This window comes from Macrotis lagotis, chromosome 6, assembly GCF_037893015.1.
Source record: "Macrotis lagotis isolate mMagLag1 chromosome 6, bilby.v1.9.chrom.fasta, whole genome shotgun sequence".
Lineage (NCBI taxonomy): Eukaryota > Metazoa > Chordata > Mammalia > Peramelemorphia > Peramelidae > Macrotis > Macrotis lagotis.
Genome location: NC_133663.1, coordinates 87,475,693 through 87,493,108, shown reverse-complemented (window position 1 = coordinate 87,493,108; position 17,416 = coordinate 87,475,693). Strand labels below are relative to the sequence as shown.

General features: G+C 35.0%; 1 protein-coding gene across 6 annotated transcripts in view; it reads left to right on the top strand.

Annotated features, from left to right (window-relative positions):
* NBEAL1 (neurobeachin like 1) overlaps nucleotides 1-17,416 on the top strand; it is a 209,765-nt gene that overhangs the window by 115,574 nt on the left and 76,775 nt on the right. For all 6 annotated transcript variants that reach the window (XM_074191603.1, XM_074191606.1, XM_074191605.1 and 3 more), the window contains 6 exons: nucleotides 372-531; nucleotides 3,028-3,186; nucleotides 7,103-7,262; nucleotides 8,036-8,124; nucleotides 9,293-9,844; nucleotides 12,143-12,318. In XM_074191603.1, coding sequence (XP_074047704.1) covers nucleotides 372-531; nucleotides 3,028-3,186; nucleotides 7,103-7,262; nucleotides 8,036-8,124; nucleotides 9,293-9,844; nucleotides 12,143-12,318 — 1,296 coding nt within the window. The remainder of the gene's footprint in view (nucleotides 1-371; nucleotides 532-3,027; nucleotides 3,187-7,102; nucleotides 7,263-8,035; nucleotides 8,125-9,292; nucleotides 9,845-12,142; nucleotides 12,319-17,416) is intronic.

Genomic DNA, 17,416 nt, shown 5'->3' with positions numbered 1-17,416 from the left:
ACTTTTCTTTCATTTTTCATGATTGTTTCTCACATTTTCAACTCTCACTAGAAGATATATGTAAAGAAACTAGTTATCCCACATGTATTTGCAGATTGTAAGATGCTGAAATTAAAATCCAAACTTCTCTTTAATGAAGGTAAAAATAAGTATAGAAATGGAAAAAAAGTCATGTATTGCTTCCCATTTTGCTAAATGGTTAGAGTTTAGATGAATTTTTCTAGGGAGGATGATTGGGACTGAAAAGCATTAGCTTCTCAATGACTTATTATCACCTTATTATAGACTTTTGATTCTGGCATCTATAGAAAGCTATAGTTTAAAATTTAAAAACTAGCAGTTCATTTTCATTCTTTTACTTTCTCTCCTAGGACTGCTTGTAAAGAGAGCAATGAATTGTCTCTAGAGGATGTCCAAACAATACGGACTTCCTTGTATGGGTTGATCAAATATTTTTTGAGTAAAGGTGCTACTCTGGAAGAAATACAAAGCATCATGGGTTACATAGCTGTTATCAATGAAGAGGAGCAGGTACTTTAAGATAAATGGATTTAAGAGTTTGCACTCAGTGTAAAAAGTAAATTCTTTTTTACTCCTATATTTACTACTGTTCAGCTGAATGAATAATTTTTGCTGTTCATTAATAAAAATTTATATATTAATTTCTTAAAATTTTCCTAAAATATATTACCTGGAAGATGGAAGTCATGTCTTAGCAATAGAAGTTAATGGGAAGCAATGATTGATAACTGACAACAATTCCTCATATGAAATGTGTTTTGATTAATGTGCTATTCACTTCACATGAACCGTGTATGAATTATGAATAATCAACAAATGATAAAATCTAATTTTATAGTAACATGGTGTATTCCTTTAAAAGGCAAATTGTAAATTTACATTTGAGTTTTAGCTTAATCTATATTTCAAACGCATGCCTTATAAAATCATTTATGTAGTACTTAGTTTTTTTCTTAATAAATTCCTCATTTAATCCTCAAGACAGAGCTGTAGAGGAAAGGCATCAACCTTGAAAACTTCAGTGATTAGAATTTTTAAAAACCAAGTTCATGTACCACTGGTTAAGAACTCCTGTCTTAGAATTTAATTATCCCCAGGCGCCTTTGTTTTACAAATATCAAAACTGTAGTTTAGTGATTTCATCGAAATCCTACAGGTAATAAATGTTAGAAGAAAGAATGGAAGACAGATGTTCTGACTTGAATTCAACACATTTTTATTAAGCATCATTTATGTGTAAACTATTCCTCCTCTCAAGGAATCTTACAGAATAATAAAGATATCACATATATAAACCAATTAGCAACTGCAGCATAATATTAAAATGCTGTTAGAGGGATCAGTTGGACAGTATTAAAAAAACTTAGAGAGATTTATTCCTCTGCAAGTTTTTTGGGTTTTTTAGATTTTTTTCAAGGCAAGTGGGGTTAAGTAGCTTACCCAGGGCCACACAGCTAGGTAATTATTAAGTATCTGAGCCTGGATTTGAACTCAGGTACTCCTGACTCCAGGGCCAGTGCTTTATCCATTGTGCCACCTAGCCACCCCAAGAGATTATTCCTCTAGATATTGGGATTGGGAAAGTACTTTTGCCACTTTACTATTCTTTCTGTCAATTATATAATATGCTACAACCAATTTGTATCAGTTGTATATTTTTTTAAAATATTTTTACCCTTTTTTAATTATTATTTAATTTTTATTACACATTCTATTGGAAAACAGCCCCAAAGTAGGGCTATCAGATAAATTAATGTCAGCAGTTAGGCCTTGGGGACTGCAAAATAATATTAGAAATGATACCCACAGCTTTTTTCTCTTCCTCCAAAGGTTCTTTCTTACTCCTAGCTGATCTTTCTTACTCATAGCTGATCTCCTATCCTGCGCTCTCCCCATGCTTTGTATAGGTTTCCTTATCTCTCCTTTTTAAAATCCTGAATTTCCTCCGAAGTTTAGCTCCTATGTTACCCTCTTCATAAGACTTTCATTAATGTCCCTTATCTCTTAATACTTCCCCTAAAAAAAATTGCTTTTTATTTTGTATATATCTCTATGTGTCCAGAGCAGCTGGTGTGACAAAGTGGATAGAGTCCTGGGTGAGAGTCAGACAAGGATTCAGATCTAACTTCAGGCACATTTTGTCTGTATGACCTTCGGCAAGTCATTTTACCTCTGTTTGCCTCAGTTTCTTCAACTGAAAATCTCCCTCTCAGTGTTGTTGTAAAGATTTCTTGAGGTAATATGGTGAAGTGCTTAGCGCAGTGCCTCCTATATACTAGTTCTATATAAATCTTATTTCCTTTCTTCCTAAAGTACTTTGCAAACCATAAAGTGTTCTATGCTATTAACAACTATTCTTATTGCATATTTTCTTCTATAATAAAATGTAAGCCCCTTAGATGCACAAACTGTTTGAATTTTGTCTCTGTATCCCCTGTACCTCTCATAGTAAATATTTAATCATTATAATTGGTTGAGAATAGCATTGCTCAAAGGAATGGAATATTTGCTGCCATTTATTTTCCTTTTCCATTCTAATGATCTCATGAGAAGTTAGTGAAAAATACTCTCCAGAGTGCTTTGAAAACTGGAAGGACAGGGGCAGAACATGCGTGCAGAGCAGTTAAGTTCAGAAAGGTTAGTTACCGAAAAGACACTCTATGAAGCTTGGATTTAAAGTGTTTAGACTCTGGTCAGTGTTCATGATGTAAAGGAATGAGAAGGAACTCTTATTCTGGTTTACTCAATTGATTTTTCTTAATTTTGTTTTCCATTTCTTGAGAAATGTGTAAATCATTGCATCTATTTCTACTTGGGATCTCAAAAAATAACCTTATTTTCAAGGAATGATGGAGAAACATCCTTTTTTCTAGAATTCAGTGATATGTTATTGTACGTTATGAAGGGCTGTGTTTTTGGTTTTTTTTGCCTGACTCATTTGGAGAACTGTAATAAGGATTTTAATTTATTCATATGTGTTAAATGTTTTTGTTTTTTTTATTAAAGCTCTTTGGAATTTTGGATGTCCTCTCCAGTCTGCTTCATACCAATCCAGTACGGGATCAACTTTTCTTACTACTCTTTGAGCCAGGAAATGCTGATATACTGTATGTCTTGCTGTTAAATCAGAGATATTCTGACAGATTAAGGGAACTGATATTTAAGGTACTACAATTTCATACCACATGAAAAATTATAGCTAAAATGTGTAGGAATTTATATGCAGCAGGAATAATGGGTTTATACTGAGACTATAGAAGAATCATGTATCCAGTGTAATGAGCTGCCTTGGGGATTTGTAACAAGGGATTTATCCTTAAACCCTTACACGAAGTCCTCCATTTTAGTTCATTTTAAAATTCAATTCTTAAAGTTTTTTTTTTTTTAACAATTATTACATTGCTGCCACTTCCCATTAGCAAGCCCTAACCACAAATCTCATATCTTCTAACAAAATATAGTTAAATAAAACAAATTAGCATATTGCTTGTTTTTCATCACTTGGAACATGTTCTAAGAGTCACAGAATTAGTAGACTTAATAGAAAGGAATAGAGCATTTGAAATAGAATATAGGTAAAGGATATAAAACTTAAACAGGCAAGAATAACTTATTCTGCACAATTAAGTATAGTCCAACAAGGGGGAAAAATGATTGTTCAGTGAAATAGGGGATTTCTAAGTATTTCTGATGAAAAATTTAGCTCTATATAGGAACATTTTGAAACTCAGATCCTGGAGTTAAATGAAATATAAAAAAAAGTTAAATATGAATGAACAATTATAAAGACTAAGGATAAAGTTATAGTCTTTTATGGGGAGATGATATATGAACCTTCTAAACTGTGTCATCATCAGTGGTTACAATAGGCAGTCTAATTAGACAGAAAACATGGGTGTGGTTCTTTTATGTCTGGATGATCTTAAGAATGGAAAGGGGAGGAAGAAAAAACTACATTCAGGTGAAAGGAAAGGAAGATTGGGGGAGATTACCTCATGTTATTAGAGTGTGCAAGTAGACATCTTTACAAACAAGGAAGGGGAACCAAAGAAACTGAACCTGTCTTACCCGAGCTGGTGAAAGGAAGAAAGAATACACATACTCACACACACAGACACACAGACACACAGACACACACACACACACACACGTATACATATAGAAACATTTTATTCAGTAGGTAAAGTTGTGAAGAGAGATAGAAGAATTAAAGGAAGGATAAAAATTGGGAGGGAAAATGAACAAAATATTGTGCAAATAAATATTATACAAAAATATTTATAGTTCTTTTGGGGGTGCCTCACAATGGAAATCTGGGGGGGTATCCATTGGGAGAGGAGAATGGCTGAACCTGTTATGGTATATGAATGTGATGAAATATTGTTATGCTATAAGAAATGATGAAGAGAAACCTGGAAAGACTTATGAACTGATGTAGATTGAATTGAACAGAACTAGGAGAACAATTTATACAATGATAGCAATATGGTAAAAATCAAAATCTTTGAATCCACAATTTCCTATGGCTAATGACGAAACAATACTACCCACTTCCTGATAGAAAGCTAAAAGTCTCATAGTATAGAATGAGATCTATTTTTTTTGGACATGACCCATGTAGAAATTTGTTTTGCTGCACTGTAAATGTTTTTGACAGGGGTTTTATTTTTGTTTCATTTTAATTCTTATGTTTGGGGGTTATTCTTGGTGTGAGAGGCAAAAAAGTCATATTTTTGCTGATTTAAAAAATTTTTTTTAAAAGATGCTGTAATTTTTCTGGATTTCAATCCACAGTGTCAAATTATTCTTTTCTCTTATTTTTGCCAATTTAATGTTGTCATTTGTATTCTTTTTCTGATTCTGTATCAAAAATGTCTTTCAATTTTTTACTTAAAAATAGTAAAAGAGTAGCTTTGAACTCTAAACTATTTGAAAATGTTTTAACTCCTTCCCAAATTGCCTCAAATTTTAAATTCTTCTTTTCTTACTTTCTTATCTTAGATTGTATTTTTATGGTAGCCCTAGAACATTTAAAAACTGAAGAGAGAGTTAGTATTATTAAAGATTTCTACAGTATTTATTTTAAGTATCAGCTGAATCCACTCCCTTTTTAATAGCCAAAAATAGTTTAGTCATCTATATTTATAACGTGGACAGAAAATAGCTTAGTCTTCTTTACATTTTACATGATTGCCTCCCTTGATATCATTGGAGTGACAATATTAAGCATCCTTTGGATTGCTTTTCAGTTGACCTCAACAGGTTCATATTTGGAATGAATGATAATTGAATAGAATACAGGAGCTCAAAGGGCTTTTTGGGAGTATTGATTTGGTAATTCCTCTGAGACTGTTCAGAAAAATTGTATGTTGTAGAGGGGGTGAAAGGAAGGTGTCAATGCAACTATAACTATTGAGGGATGATTGTAATTTTAACCAGTCATCATTGTTCATTATAAATAAATATAATCATATGTGTAATTTATAGCATATTGCCGTTATCTCCAGGGAAGGTAAAACCATAGTCCCATTCTTTTTTTGCAAATAAATTGGTCGATTCATATTATTTTCTCAGCTTTGAAACATATTGGTGCTATTATGTAGGTTGATGAACAAAATGACTCAGTATGGCAAGCTCTGAAGGTTGCTTTATTTCTGATACGATATTGGAATCTTCTATTTCCCCAGTCTTAGACAGCAGTTCTTTATAATTTTATTACCTTTCAACTCATGTTCCCCAGGAATGTGAACAGCAGAATTTTGACTTAGCTACTTTCTTTTCTTTTTTTTAAATTTTATTTATTTCAGGCAATGGAGTTATGTGACTTCCAAGGTCATACAGCTAGGCAATTATTCAGTGTCTGGGGCCAAATTTGAATTCAGGTCCTCCTGACTCCAGGGCCAGTGCTCTATCCACTGTGCCACCTAGCTGCTGCCCACAACTTTAGCCATTTTTTTTAGGTTTTTTGCAAGGCAAATGGGGTTAAGTAGCTTGCCCAAAGCCACACAGCTAGGTAATTATTAAGTGTTTGAGACCGGATTTAAACCCAGGTACTCCTGACTCCAGGGCCAGTGCTTTATCCACTGTGCCACCTAGCTGCCCCAACTTCAGCCATTTTCAAAGAAAAAAATACCTTCCCATGGAATTGATCCCTTCATCTAGAAAAGAAACATGGTGACACAAACACTCTAGATGTAGTCACTACTTTGAACTCCCAATCTTCCAAGAGGAGGATTTGGAAGAGGAGTAGATGTATTGCATTGTAAGTTGTTGAGACCAAAATTGGTTATAACTTTCCCTTCCTCTTAGTTTTCTTTTATATTGTCTTTGTGTATTTTGTTGTTCTATTTCATTTTGTATCAGTTCATTTTCACAGTGTTCCATTACCTTCATAACTGCTACTTTGTTCAACTAGTTTCCTTTTGATTTATACTAATTTAGCTTACTTTCTTTACTTCTACAAAGTAACCCTTAATCTTTTGATATATTTTAGGAAAAAAATTTTTTAAAAGCATTGTGTACTCATGTATTGCTAATTTTTTCCCCATGATAAATGAAAACCCTTTCACATATCCTACATTTTGGTGTATTTTAAAATTTAATTATTTTCTTAGTTTTGAAAATATTATTTTGCTGCTACTTCCCATAAACAAATCCTAACCACAATTCTCTTACCTTGTAATAGTACAGTAAAATAAAACAAATAAAATAAATCATTTCTGATAGCATGTGGCACATTCATAGGATTTATAGATTTAGGAGTAGATAGGATCTTGGTGGCCATAAAATACATTCATTTTATACTTGAGAAAAAGATTAAAATAGTTTGTCCAGGATCATTCAAGTAGTAAACATCTTAATTGGGACCTTGTCCATTATACATACTGCCTCTCTTTCCCTGCCTCTGGCCCATTTTCTCTCTACAAAGAATGGAAAAGATATTTCATCATCTGTCCTCTGAAGTCAAAACTGGTGCACTCTTTTTCTTTTAATCTTCATTTCTTTTATAATTAGTTAGTGGGGTTGTTGAACTTAAGTTTTCCACAATGACAGCTAAAATGTATTATTTTGTTTCTTACAGATTATAGAACAAATGCTGAAATGCACTAAAGTCTATGAACGGAGCAAGCAGCGTATTCGACTTAGAGATGTTGGTTACTCGGGGCTGGGATTGCTTCTGAGTGAAGTGCCAATTAATGTTTCCCTTATTAAAAGCCTTTTTAACCAAGTCCTAAATACAGGTATGGATAAAGCTGAAAATATATTTAAATAGTTCTCTTAATAATAAGCCTTTAAGTGTAAACCTAATGATAAACTTCATGTTCTATTTTCTAAAAACTTCTTAACCTCACTGAATTTTAAGAACTAGTCATCTGATTAACTGAAGTATGAAGATATTAGGTGCCAGCAACTTTCAAGAGTCTTCTAACTTATAAACGATATAGAATCATATCTGTTAGTAGGAATTTTCTATTCTCATCAAAATGAAATTCTTCAAGGTGAATTTTAGTAATAAGATTAGAAACCTATTTGATGCTGTTGGGACTATCTTTTAAGTTACATATGCTCCACACATATTGTACATTCAGTAATGTTACCCCTTCCTAACTACCAATGAATGAAGTGTCCATAATTTGAAAAATCATTAAGGAGAACATGAGAAGCACTATACTTTCCTTGAAAAAGAAGCCCAAATTCTTAGGGATAAGAGAAAAAGCTTCCTTTTTGGTATTGATTCATTCTCTATAACCCCAACCCTAAATTCATGCATTTTTTAAGATTTCTGGTTTTTTTCATCTGCTATATATAGAATACTACGTAAGAGACTGTAGATCATGGCTACCAACAGAACTTCAGAGGAGGGAATATTTGGGATAGTTCTGCATTTTATTTAGAATCTTACTATATTTTTTATTTTATAAAAGCAATCATAATCCTACCAGATTTTATAAAACTACTTTTCACATTTTTAGTCTTAATTTGATTTTATATTTAATTTTTTCCTCACCCACAGATGCTGTTGTGAATTTCAGAGATCTGTTAGCTGTAATGTACATGTCTCATAAAGCAGATATACATGTCAGAGTGCCCATGTGCAGAAAGGTTAGTAAGTTTAAAGCATTTTTACACATAGTAGTGTGGTGTAGGAATGACTAGGTTTTATGCTCATTTGGTTTATTTATAGTTAAGATATTTGTGATTATTGAGAGTGAACTCTAATACCTTGAGTGGCTATGGGTTACTTGTTTTTAATATCAATTTTTTTCAGGGAATGAACTTTTTCAGAGTCCTAGGATCTCACTTTTTATGCTCCATTTTCCACTGAAAATTTCATGTCCTTTTGTTAAGTTTATTACCAAGGTTTAGATTAGTATAGATTGAATCTATTGCAAATTTAAAGGGAATACTTTCATTTTTATACCAGAGAGTTAATTCCTTCTTCTCACCAAATTGTTTACATAGTTCATATACTTTAATTCTTGGACTTGTGGGAATAAATATATTTCTTAATTTTATTTTTATCTCTACAGAGGTGAATAAATGAAAAAGTGTTTATTAAATGTGTACTTTTCCCAAACACTATGCTAAGTTCTTCCCTCAGAATTATTTTTTATTTATTTTGTATTTACTTAACTTTATCCATTTTCTTCTCCTTTTATCCCCTGATTGAACATAAGATTCTAGATGGGCAATGTGCAGTAAATACTGATTGAATTTTTGCATTAACACTGATGAGGTTTAGTAGTTGTCAAGAATAGCAAAGAAGATTATATGTGAAATAAATTATTTCACAGAAAGAATGAAAGTCTTGCTTACTAGATTGGTTGTAGGGATGAAGGATAGGGAAGAGTCGAAGTAATTTCAGTTTTTCAGTTCTGGGTGAGATTAGAGGTACCATTTATTCACATGGGAATTTGGGGGGGGGTATAGGTTGATAAATCTGATTATCTTGGTCATATACCAAGTGAGTTTTGCTCTGTTTACTTGATGTGTACTTGACACAAACTATTTAAATTAGTCAATAAATTAAATTTCTGTGAGTAAACCTAGTTTTTATAGCAAGAAACAATTTTATTTTGTTACTTATTATATATAACTTTATATATCACAGTACTATGTTTTTAAATTTCACATTAAATTTATAAAGTCAGTTTCTTCCCATGTTGAATATTAGGATTCATTTTGTTTTAATTATCATAGCTGAAAAAATTATTAGATTAATATGGAAATCTAATATTCATCATGTTATTTCCTCTGAATTTTTTTGCAGGTTTTACAAATGTTGCAGACTCAACCAGATGCAGCCCAGCAGATCTCTCAACAAGTAGGATGGCAAGAGACCTTGGTTAGACTTTTTTTAAACTTAAATTTTGTAAGTGGAAAAGAACTTAAAAACAGCAGGACTGATTTTGTGAAGGAAGAAGACCAAAAAATTGTCCTTGAAGATCCAAAGAAATACTTTGATGAAAGTGGAGAAGGGGAGAAAGAGAGTTTTGTCTTAACTACTGCAGCTTTTGATCCATGGTGTTTGGAGGAAAGACAGTCTCTAGACTCTAACATACAGTTACTACTTGATGATAGCTCAGTGGCAGAAAACCAAGAACTGTGGCTCCATAATTCTTCCCATTTGAGTTTGGATCTCACTGGGATTGATTCATTGGAACTAAGTGATAGTGGTTGTCAAATGCCCGACAGTTTGCCCAGCACGCCATCTCCCATAGAGTGTTCTTCTAAAGCATTTTCTGTGCAACTTGACAAGGAGTGCAGCTTAACAAATGACATGGGATTTGTTGATGACCTTTCATTATGTGAAAGTCAAGAGGTAAGTCTTATTTGTGGATAAAAATAATTTTTGGATATTAGTGTTATAATATCTTTCTTAATGATTCCTGCCCTTGCATTCAGACACCATAATTCTTTCTCTGATGGGAATGGCTTTTTCCATCACAAGTCTTTTAAAATTGTCTTTGATCACTGTATTGTTGAGAAAAGAGCTAAGGCTGCCAGAGTTGCTCATTCAGTGTTGCTGTCGTTATATACAATGTTCTCCTGGTTCTGGTTGCTTCACTCAGCATCAACTCATTTGAGTCCCAATTTTTTCTGAAATCTGCCTTTGACTGTAGTGAGGAGGGGTAGTGTAATAAGGGGTGTGTGGGAGTGTAGTGAGGAGTGTGAGTAGGAGTATAGCAAGGGGGTAGTTAAAGGAAGAGACCTTGGGAAGGAGGCAATATCATTGTTAATTTATTTTTCTTTGTTGAACAATTAATATTATATCAAATAATTCTTCATGTAATAGTTTCTAGCAATTCTTCCAACTCACAGTCATGGTTTGGGTACCTACAGGTCCCTTTAGCTACGTGTTACATTACATAAGAATAAACTCCAGGGTCTGTATGCCTAACCTGAGTTCATGAACTCTTACCAGTGTGCTTTCATTTACAAATCAGCCAGTAGACTCAATTAACTCTTGGTAAAGGCATTTATTAAAAAGGTATAGTAGAGACATTTGGTACAAAATATTTCTCCATAAACTTGGATCAAACTGTCCCACTAATAAAAGAGTAGGCTCAAACTTTTAGGGTATAATAGTTGTAAAGAATGGGCATAGGCATAAATATGGAAAGAAAACTAACCCTTGGTGCTGTGGAGCCTGAAAGTATGTTGTCTCTTTATGACCAGGCTCATATCTTGGGGTTGTCCTTTCCTCCATACTCTTTCATCCTCCCCATCTCCATTTAGTTCCCAGGGTCTATCGATTTTATCTCTAACATCTCTCAAATGCATTCCCTTGTCGCTCTTCTGACATTACTTTGACTCTCTGGTGCAAGCCTCATCACCTTAGTGTGCTGGATGGTCTCTCTGCCTCAAATCTTCCTCCACCAGAGGCCAGCCTCCCCATCACACCCCTCTTCAGATAACTCCAGTAGTTTCTCCTTGAGTCATCAGTAAGCGTTAGATTCCTGGCTGCTGCTGGCTCTCTCTCCATGTCTGGAATCTCATCCTCCTAAAAGACCCCATGGCCCTAATATTCCCCTGTCCTCAGTGCTGTCTGTACTTGACACTCCTCCCAGAGCCTTCCAGTATGCAAGCTACCATCCACTCATTCCCCCTCCACTCTCCAGGATTTGTTCTTCCCCTGCCTGTGACCCTCCATTTGATTCTGAGGTCAGGGAGGATGGTCTGTATTTTGTATTTGTGTCACCAGCCCTTGGTCAGCATAAGGCTCAGCAGAGAGAGGGTGAATATTGATTGATTCGTTGTGCATTGTCCCAAGGGCTGAGAGTTCAGATCCCCTCAGGAAGAGGGTCAGGCATTGTAAAAGAGTGAAAGCCAGTGTGAAAAGGGGGACCTGAGGGTAGTGGTCAAGAAGGCATTCATATGGGGCCATAATCGGAAAGTCAAAAGCATATCCTGGAGAAGAATGAAACACAACTGGAGTTTCTGATTGGAGTCATCTAGTCAGAGGGAAAGACCACCACGGTGGTGGTTGCAATTTAACATGTTAACTCTGAGACAGAGAAGTTCTGAATGCAGCCCCTTTCTGTTACCTCCTCCAGGAGCAAATTTAATCAAAGTCCTCAATTGTTCAGCAAGGCCCCTTCCCCTGGCACCCCCCTCCCCTGCTCCCAATTCTGTGACCAGCACCACTGGTCTCCCTTCTGTCCCAGACCAGCAGAATCCAGTCATGAAGCCTGGCATATTGTGTTCTGCGTTCTCCCCCCCCCCCATTACCACTTGCTTCAAGTGGCAACTAAAGCCCCAGTCTCCTCCTTTCTGGTCCTCCCTGCTCTTCTTTGCATCTGTTTGTTAGATGGAGACTCTCATCCTTTGTCTTTCTTCATACCCCCAGCACTCAGTTCAAAATGCCAGACTTGCAGAAGATGTTGAATCTATTGATTCATATAAGAAACAGTTTTATTAAAAAAAATTTAAAAAGATAGACAATTTTATTGTTTTATTATACTTGACTTCATGAGTTGAAAATGTAATATGAAATTATACTTTTGACTGGTCAGTTAGGTAAAAATGCAAAGAATTAAAGTTTTTAATGTTAAAACATGTATTTTTTTAATGAATTATTCTACCCAAAATAATTTTTAGCTTTTTTTTTCCCCCCCAGAGATGTGAGGAAGAGCTTCTTCAATTAATGACAAGCATTCTGAGTTGTGTGATGTGTCGGGGGCTGGAAAGGTCTGATGACTCTGCTTGGATTGAAAGGGGACAAGTACTTTCTGCTCTGACTAAGCCAGGAATTTCCAGTGAGCTGCTACGGCCCCCAGAGGAAATAAAACTGTGGTAAGAAATCAAGAAATGTTTCATTGTTTTCATCAGACCTTATTTGACAGTTGTCACTGATGTATCAAAAGCATTCATTTATCTGATAAAGGCTGTATCTCCTCATGCCTAGACTATTATAGTAGTCTAACTAGCAAAAGGTTTTCCTTACTTCAGTCTATCTTCCATTCCAACTATCTAAATGATTTTCCTAAATCACAGTTTCAACTAAGTTCAATAAATTCTAGTAAATTCCTGTCATCTCCAGGATCAAATATAAAATCCTTTGTTTGGCATTCAGATCCCTTCAAAACCTGCAGCCGCCCTTTCTAGTCTTCTTACACCTTGTTAACAACCCACACCCCAATACTTTTCAATCCTATGATACTTAGTCTCCTGGCTGTTTTTCATGATAGATATTCTATCTTCCAACTATGGACATTTTCTTGCCCATTTTCAAAAATAAATTTTTGTTGATATTATCCATTTCTTATAAAATTTTAGTTACCTAAGTAGGCCTCTTCCCCTCCCATAGAGCCATCATATGATACAAATAGTATTTTTACACAGGGAAAAAAATTAGCACAAGTGATACATTTAAAAAGTCCAGAAACATTTATAATATGTAACATCTGTGGACTTCCCATCTCTACAAAAAGAGGTGTTTCATAAATATTTTCTCATATCTTTTCATTTGAATCCTACTTAATCTATGCAATTTTGTTGCATTTAATTTTTTTTGGTATGTTGTCATTTTTTCCATGTACATTTTATTTACCATTTATACATTTTTTTTACTTTGCTTCACTCTCCATCATTCAATATAGATCTTTACATTTCTTTGTTTTTTTAATGGTGCCAATTTTAAATAGATTTTATATTCCAGGACAAGAATTGCATTTCCACTTGTTTACAATGATAAAGTGTAATGTCCTTCATTTTTTTCCCCATGTTCACACATTCAAATATTCAGATTAATATAGTAATTTAAGTGATAATTTTAAACTGCTACTACCTTGGATGCAAATTTGAGTCCTTCACTTTTTGGAAAACTGTGTGGAATACTCTTCTAGTGCATGTAGTCGACCTCATCCCTTTGATTTCTAATTTCTTGCCACTACCAATCTGCTGTAAACATTTATATATATATTAATCCTTTTCTTTGATATCTTTGGGATATCGACCTAATGGTGGTATTGCTGAGGGCTATGGAACAAGAAGCACTGCCACAAAAAGACACATGTCATTTCTTACAGCACAGTCTTTTTGCAGTATTATCAGATGGGACTACTTCACCTTCTAGGAACCTGCTACCTTGCACTCTTGTACCACTCAGTAATGATGATGTTGCAGATATTCTTCGGTCCTTTCTGCTGATGCTTAAATTCTTCCTTCTCAGCAGACTGATTCTTATCTAGCCAAATGTTTATTTCATTATTTCATTTTGTCAAGGAACTTCTGTTTGTCTTTATCACCAGTTTTGCCATGGAATATCTTATTTTCTACAGTAGACTTAATGTTGAAAGCCCAAGTTCAAGAGAATTCTTGGAAGATACTTTGTCTATCTCTGCTTCTTATCTTCTGCCTTGTATTTCTCAGCCTCCTGGACTGTATCCTCATTATCTTCTTTGCTGAGATGATCTTTGTCATTGGTGATAGTGATCTTATTCCTTGTCCATGTTCTTATCCACATTAGAAGCATTGTGAATGCCATTTTGTATCAATGTCAAATGTTACTTCAATATGAGGAGAACCCCTGTGAGTTCAAACTTGCCAAGAAAGTTATTATCCTTTGTCATAGGTCTTTCACCTTCATAAATCTGAATAGGCACACCAGATTGGTTGTCAGAGTAGTTGGTAAGTCTATGTTTGTTTTACTGGGATGATGGTACTGGTTTTGATCAGAATTATCCTTAAAGTCCAACAGCAGTTACAATTCCAAGGAAAATAGGAGCGACATTTAACAGCCAACAAGTCCTGAATATTCTCAGATTTTTCTCTAGACAAGATAGCAGCCTGGACAAGTGTACCACAGGCAACAGCCAGCCTCATCTGGATTGATTCTTTTGTTAAGCTCCTTGCCATTGATGAAGTCTTGCAGACTTTGGGGATCTGAGTAGAACTTCCCCAGCAAGATGATCTCATGAATCTCTGATTTTTCTAGTTTGCCATTTTTAGGGGCTTTTCCCCAGGACCCAGTAGACCATGGAAGAAGACAGTATTCATCCCTTCAAAATGGGCACAGGTGATAGAAGGATTCTGTCTCGGTATGACCTGGTATTAGAAGAAGAAGAAGAGGTGCACTTTGCACATTCACAGGCATTGCATAGATGGTGATCAGCTTCCTTATTCTCACTGGTGTCCTGTGCAGTTGTCAGAGTCAAAGATGCCTTCTTTAGTGGGAGTGGAGACATCAAAAAGTGCCCCTCCATGGTAGAAGAGCATTTCATTTCTCTCAGCATCAACCTTTTTGTGAAGCCATAAGCAGCAATTGACTTGTTAAGGATCCTTTGTTAAGGATTGAGGCAGTGATGTTTCTAGATGGGTACTTAGATGATAGTATTTGTGACATCTTCTCAAGGTAATTCCCTTCAACACCTTCTTTCATCTTGGTCAAGACTAAAGACACTTCGGGGCGGCTAGGTGGCGCAGTGGATAAAACACCGGCCCTGGAGTCAGGAGTACCTGGGTTCAAATCCGGTCTCAGACACTTAACAATTACCTAGCCGTGTGGCCTTGGGCAAGCCACTTAACCCCATTTGCCTTGCAAAAAACCTTTAAAAAAAAGAAATAAAAAAGAGACTAAAGACACTTCTTCTAGATGGGAACCTTTGGTCTCTCCTTTGTACTCTACTTGGACTGTAGGTCTTCCTATGTCATTTTCCATTGAGAAAAGCTAGTGCTTCATGACTGACTTGTACAACTGCATCATCAAATCTACAAACAGTCAGATGTTTGACATAAAAGACTGTGTTCATTACATCTTTTATCACTGATTAAAGGTTTTATGTCAGTGTAGGTGACAGCTTATGCTGGTTCTCTTCCCTTGTTGGAAGACTTCTGTCACAGGAATCAACTGTATTGGGATTGTACCTGAGGCCTATGGAGCAAGAGGAACTGCCACTGAAGACACATCTCATTTCTTATATCACAGTCATTTTCTAGTATAATCATGTACTGTAATTTATTTAACCCTTCCCTAATTGATGGGCATGAAGTTTGTTTTCAATTCCTAGCTATCACAAAAAGGGATGCTAATAGTATTTTGTAGCCTATATGGACATTATTATGGTTCATAAAATATGAATATTATTAGTCACTCTTCATAATACCATATTCCTGTTTAAATCAGTCAACCAATCAGTATTAATTAAATGCTTATTTTTTCCAGTCACATTGATAAACACTAAAGATTCAAAAAGAGGGATTTTATAATCAGGTTTTTTTGTTTTGTTTTGTTTTTTAGTTTTTGCAAGGCAACAAGGTTAAGTGGCTTGCCCAAGGCCACACGGCTAGGTAATTGTTAAGTGTCTGAGGCCGGAATTGAACCCAGGTACTCCTGACTCCAAGGCCAGTGCTCTATCCACTGTGCCACCTAGCCGCCCCTTATAATCAGTTTCTTATAAGCTTTGAATAATCCTCTACTATCTAATTATTGCTACTTTGATTTTGAAGGCGTTTTCCCTTATTCCTTACCAGATTTGTTCTTAGATGTTAGAATTTTGGTATTTGACTGCAGTGTTTCTTGGTGATTTAAACTTGGGGTGTTGTACCAATTTATTCTTTGCTCTCTGTTTTCAGAACTTCTGAGCAGTTTGTAATTTCTTGAGGGGTAGTATTTATCCTTTTTATGATATTTTTCTGTGGAGGGCTTGTAATTATTGGATTATCTCTTTTAGGACTGATGTCATGGAGCATCTAAGTATTTCTTTCTTTCTTTTTTAGGTTTTTTTTTTTTTTTGGCAAGGTAATGGGGTTAAGTGGCTTGCCCAAGGCCACACAGCTAGGTAATTATTAAGTGTCTGAGACCAGATTTGCGCTCAGGTACTCCTGCCACCAGGGCTGGTGCTCTATCCACTGTGCCACCTAGCCACCCCCATCTAAGTCTTTCAAAGTTAATCATCCTTATACTATTGTTGTTGCATCTATTACAATCATATACTACAACTAACCATTCCCCAGTTGAGAGACATCCCTTTGATTTCTAATTTCTTGCCACTACCCAAAGAACTGCTGAAAACATTTTTGTATATATTGATCCTTTTCTTTGATCTCTTTGGGATGTCAACCTAATGGTGGTATTGCTGGGACCAAAGAAGATGCACAGATGCACAGTTTTTACAGTCCTTTGGACATAGTTCCAAATTGTTTAGATCAGTTCACAATTCCACCAGCAGGGTATTAGTGTCCCAATTTCCCCATATGCCTTTCAGCATTTGTCATTTTCCTTTAGCCAATCTGAGAGGTGTGAGGTGTGAGGTGATATCTCAGAGTTATTTTAATTTGCATTTCTCTAATTGATAGTGATTTTGGGCAACTTTGCATATTACTCTCAATAACTTTTGATTACTTTGACTGAAAACTTCCCATTCCTATCATTTGACTATCTATTGGAGAATGGTTATTATGTTTATAAACATGACTATTTTGTATAAATTTGAAAAATGAGGCCTTGTATAAGAGAATTTTGGTGTAAATTTTTTCCCTCAGTTTCCTGTTTGTCTTCTAATTTTTGCTGAATTAGTTTTGTTTGGGCAGAATTTTTTAAATTTAATGTAATCACTGTTATCCATTTTACCTTCCGTGATCCTCTCTATCTCTTGTTTATTCATAAATTTTTAAATTTGACAGGAAAAACTTTCTATGCCTCCCAATTTGCTTGCATCACTTTTTTATAGCTAAAATACTTTTTCAGTTTTAATGTTTTTTATCTAAATTATGTATCCATTTTTATTTTGTTTTGGTATAAGATGTAAGAAACTAGTCTAAACCTAGCTTCTGCCAAACTGCTTTTTTCCCTGAAAGTTTTCCTGAATTCCCGGAATTTTCCCTGAAATTCTTGTTATATAGGTAGTTTTTGTCCTAAAAGCTTGAATCTTTGGATTAACCAAAAACTAGA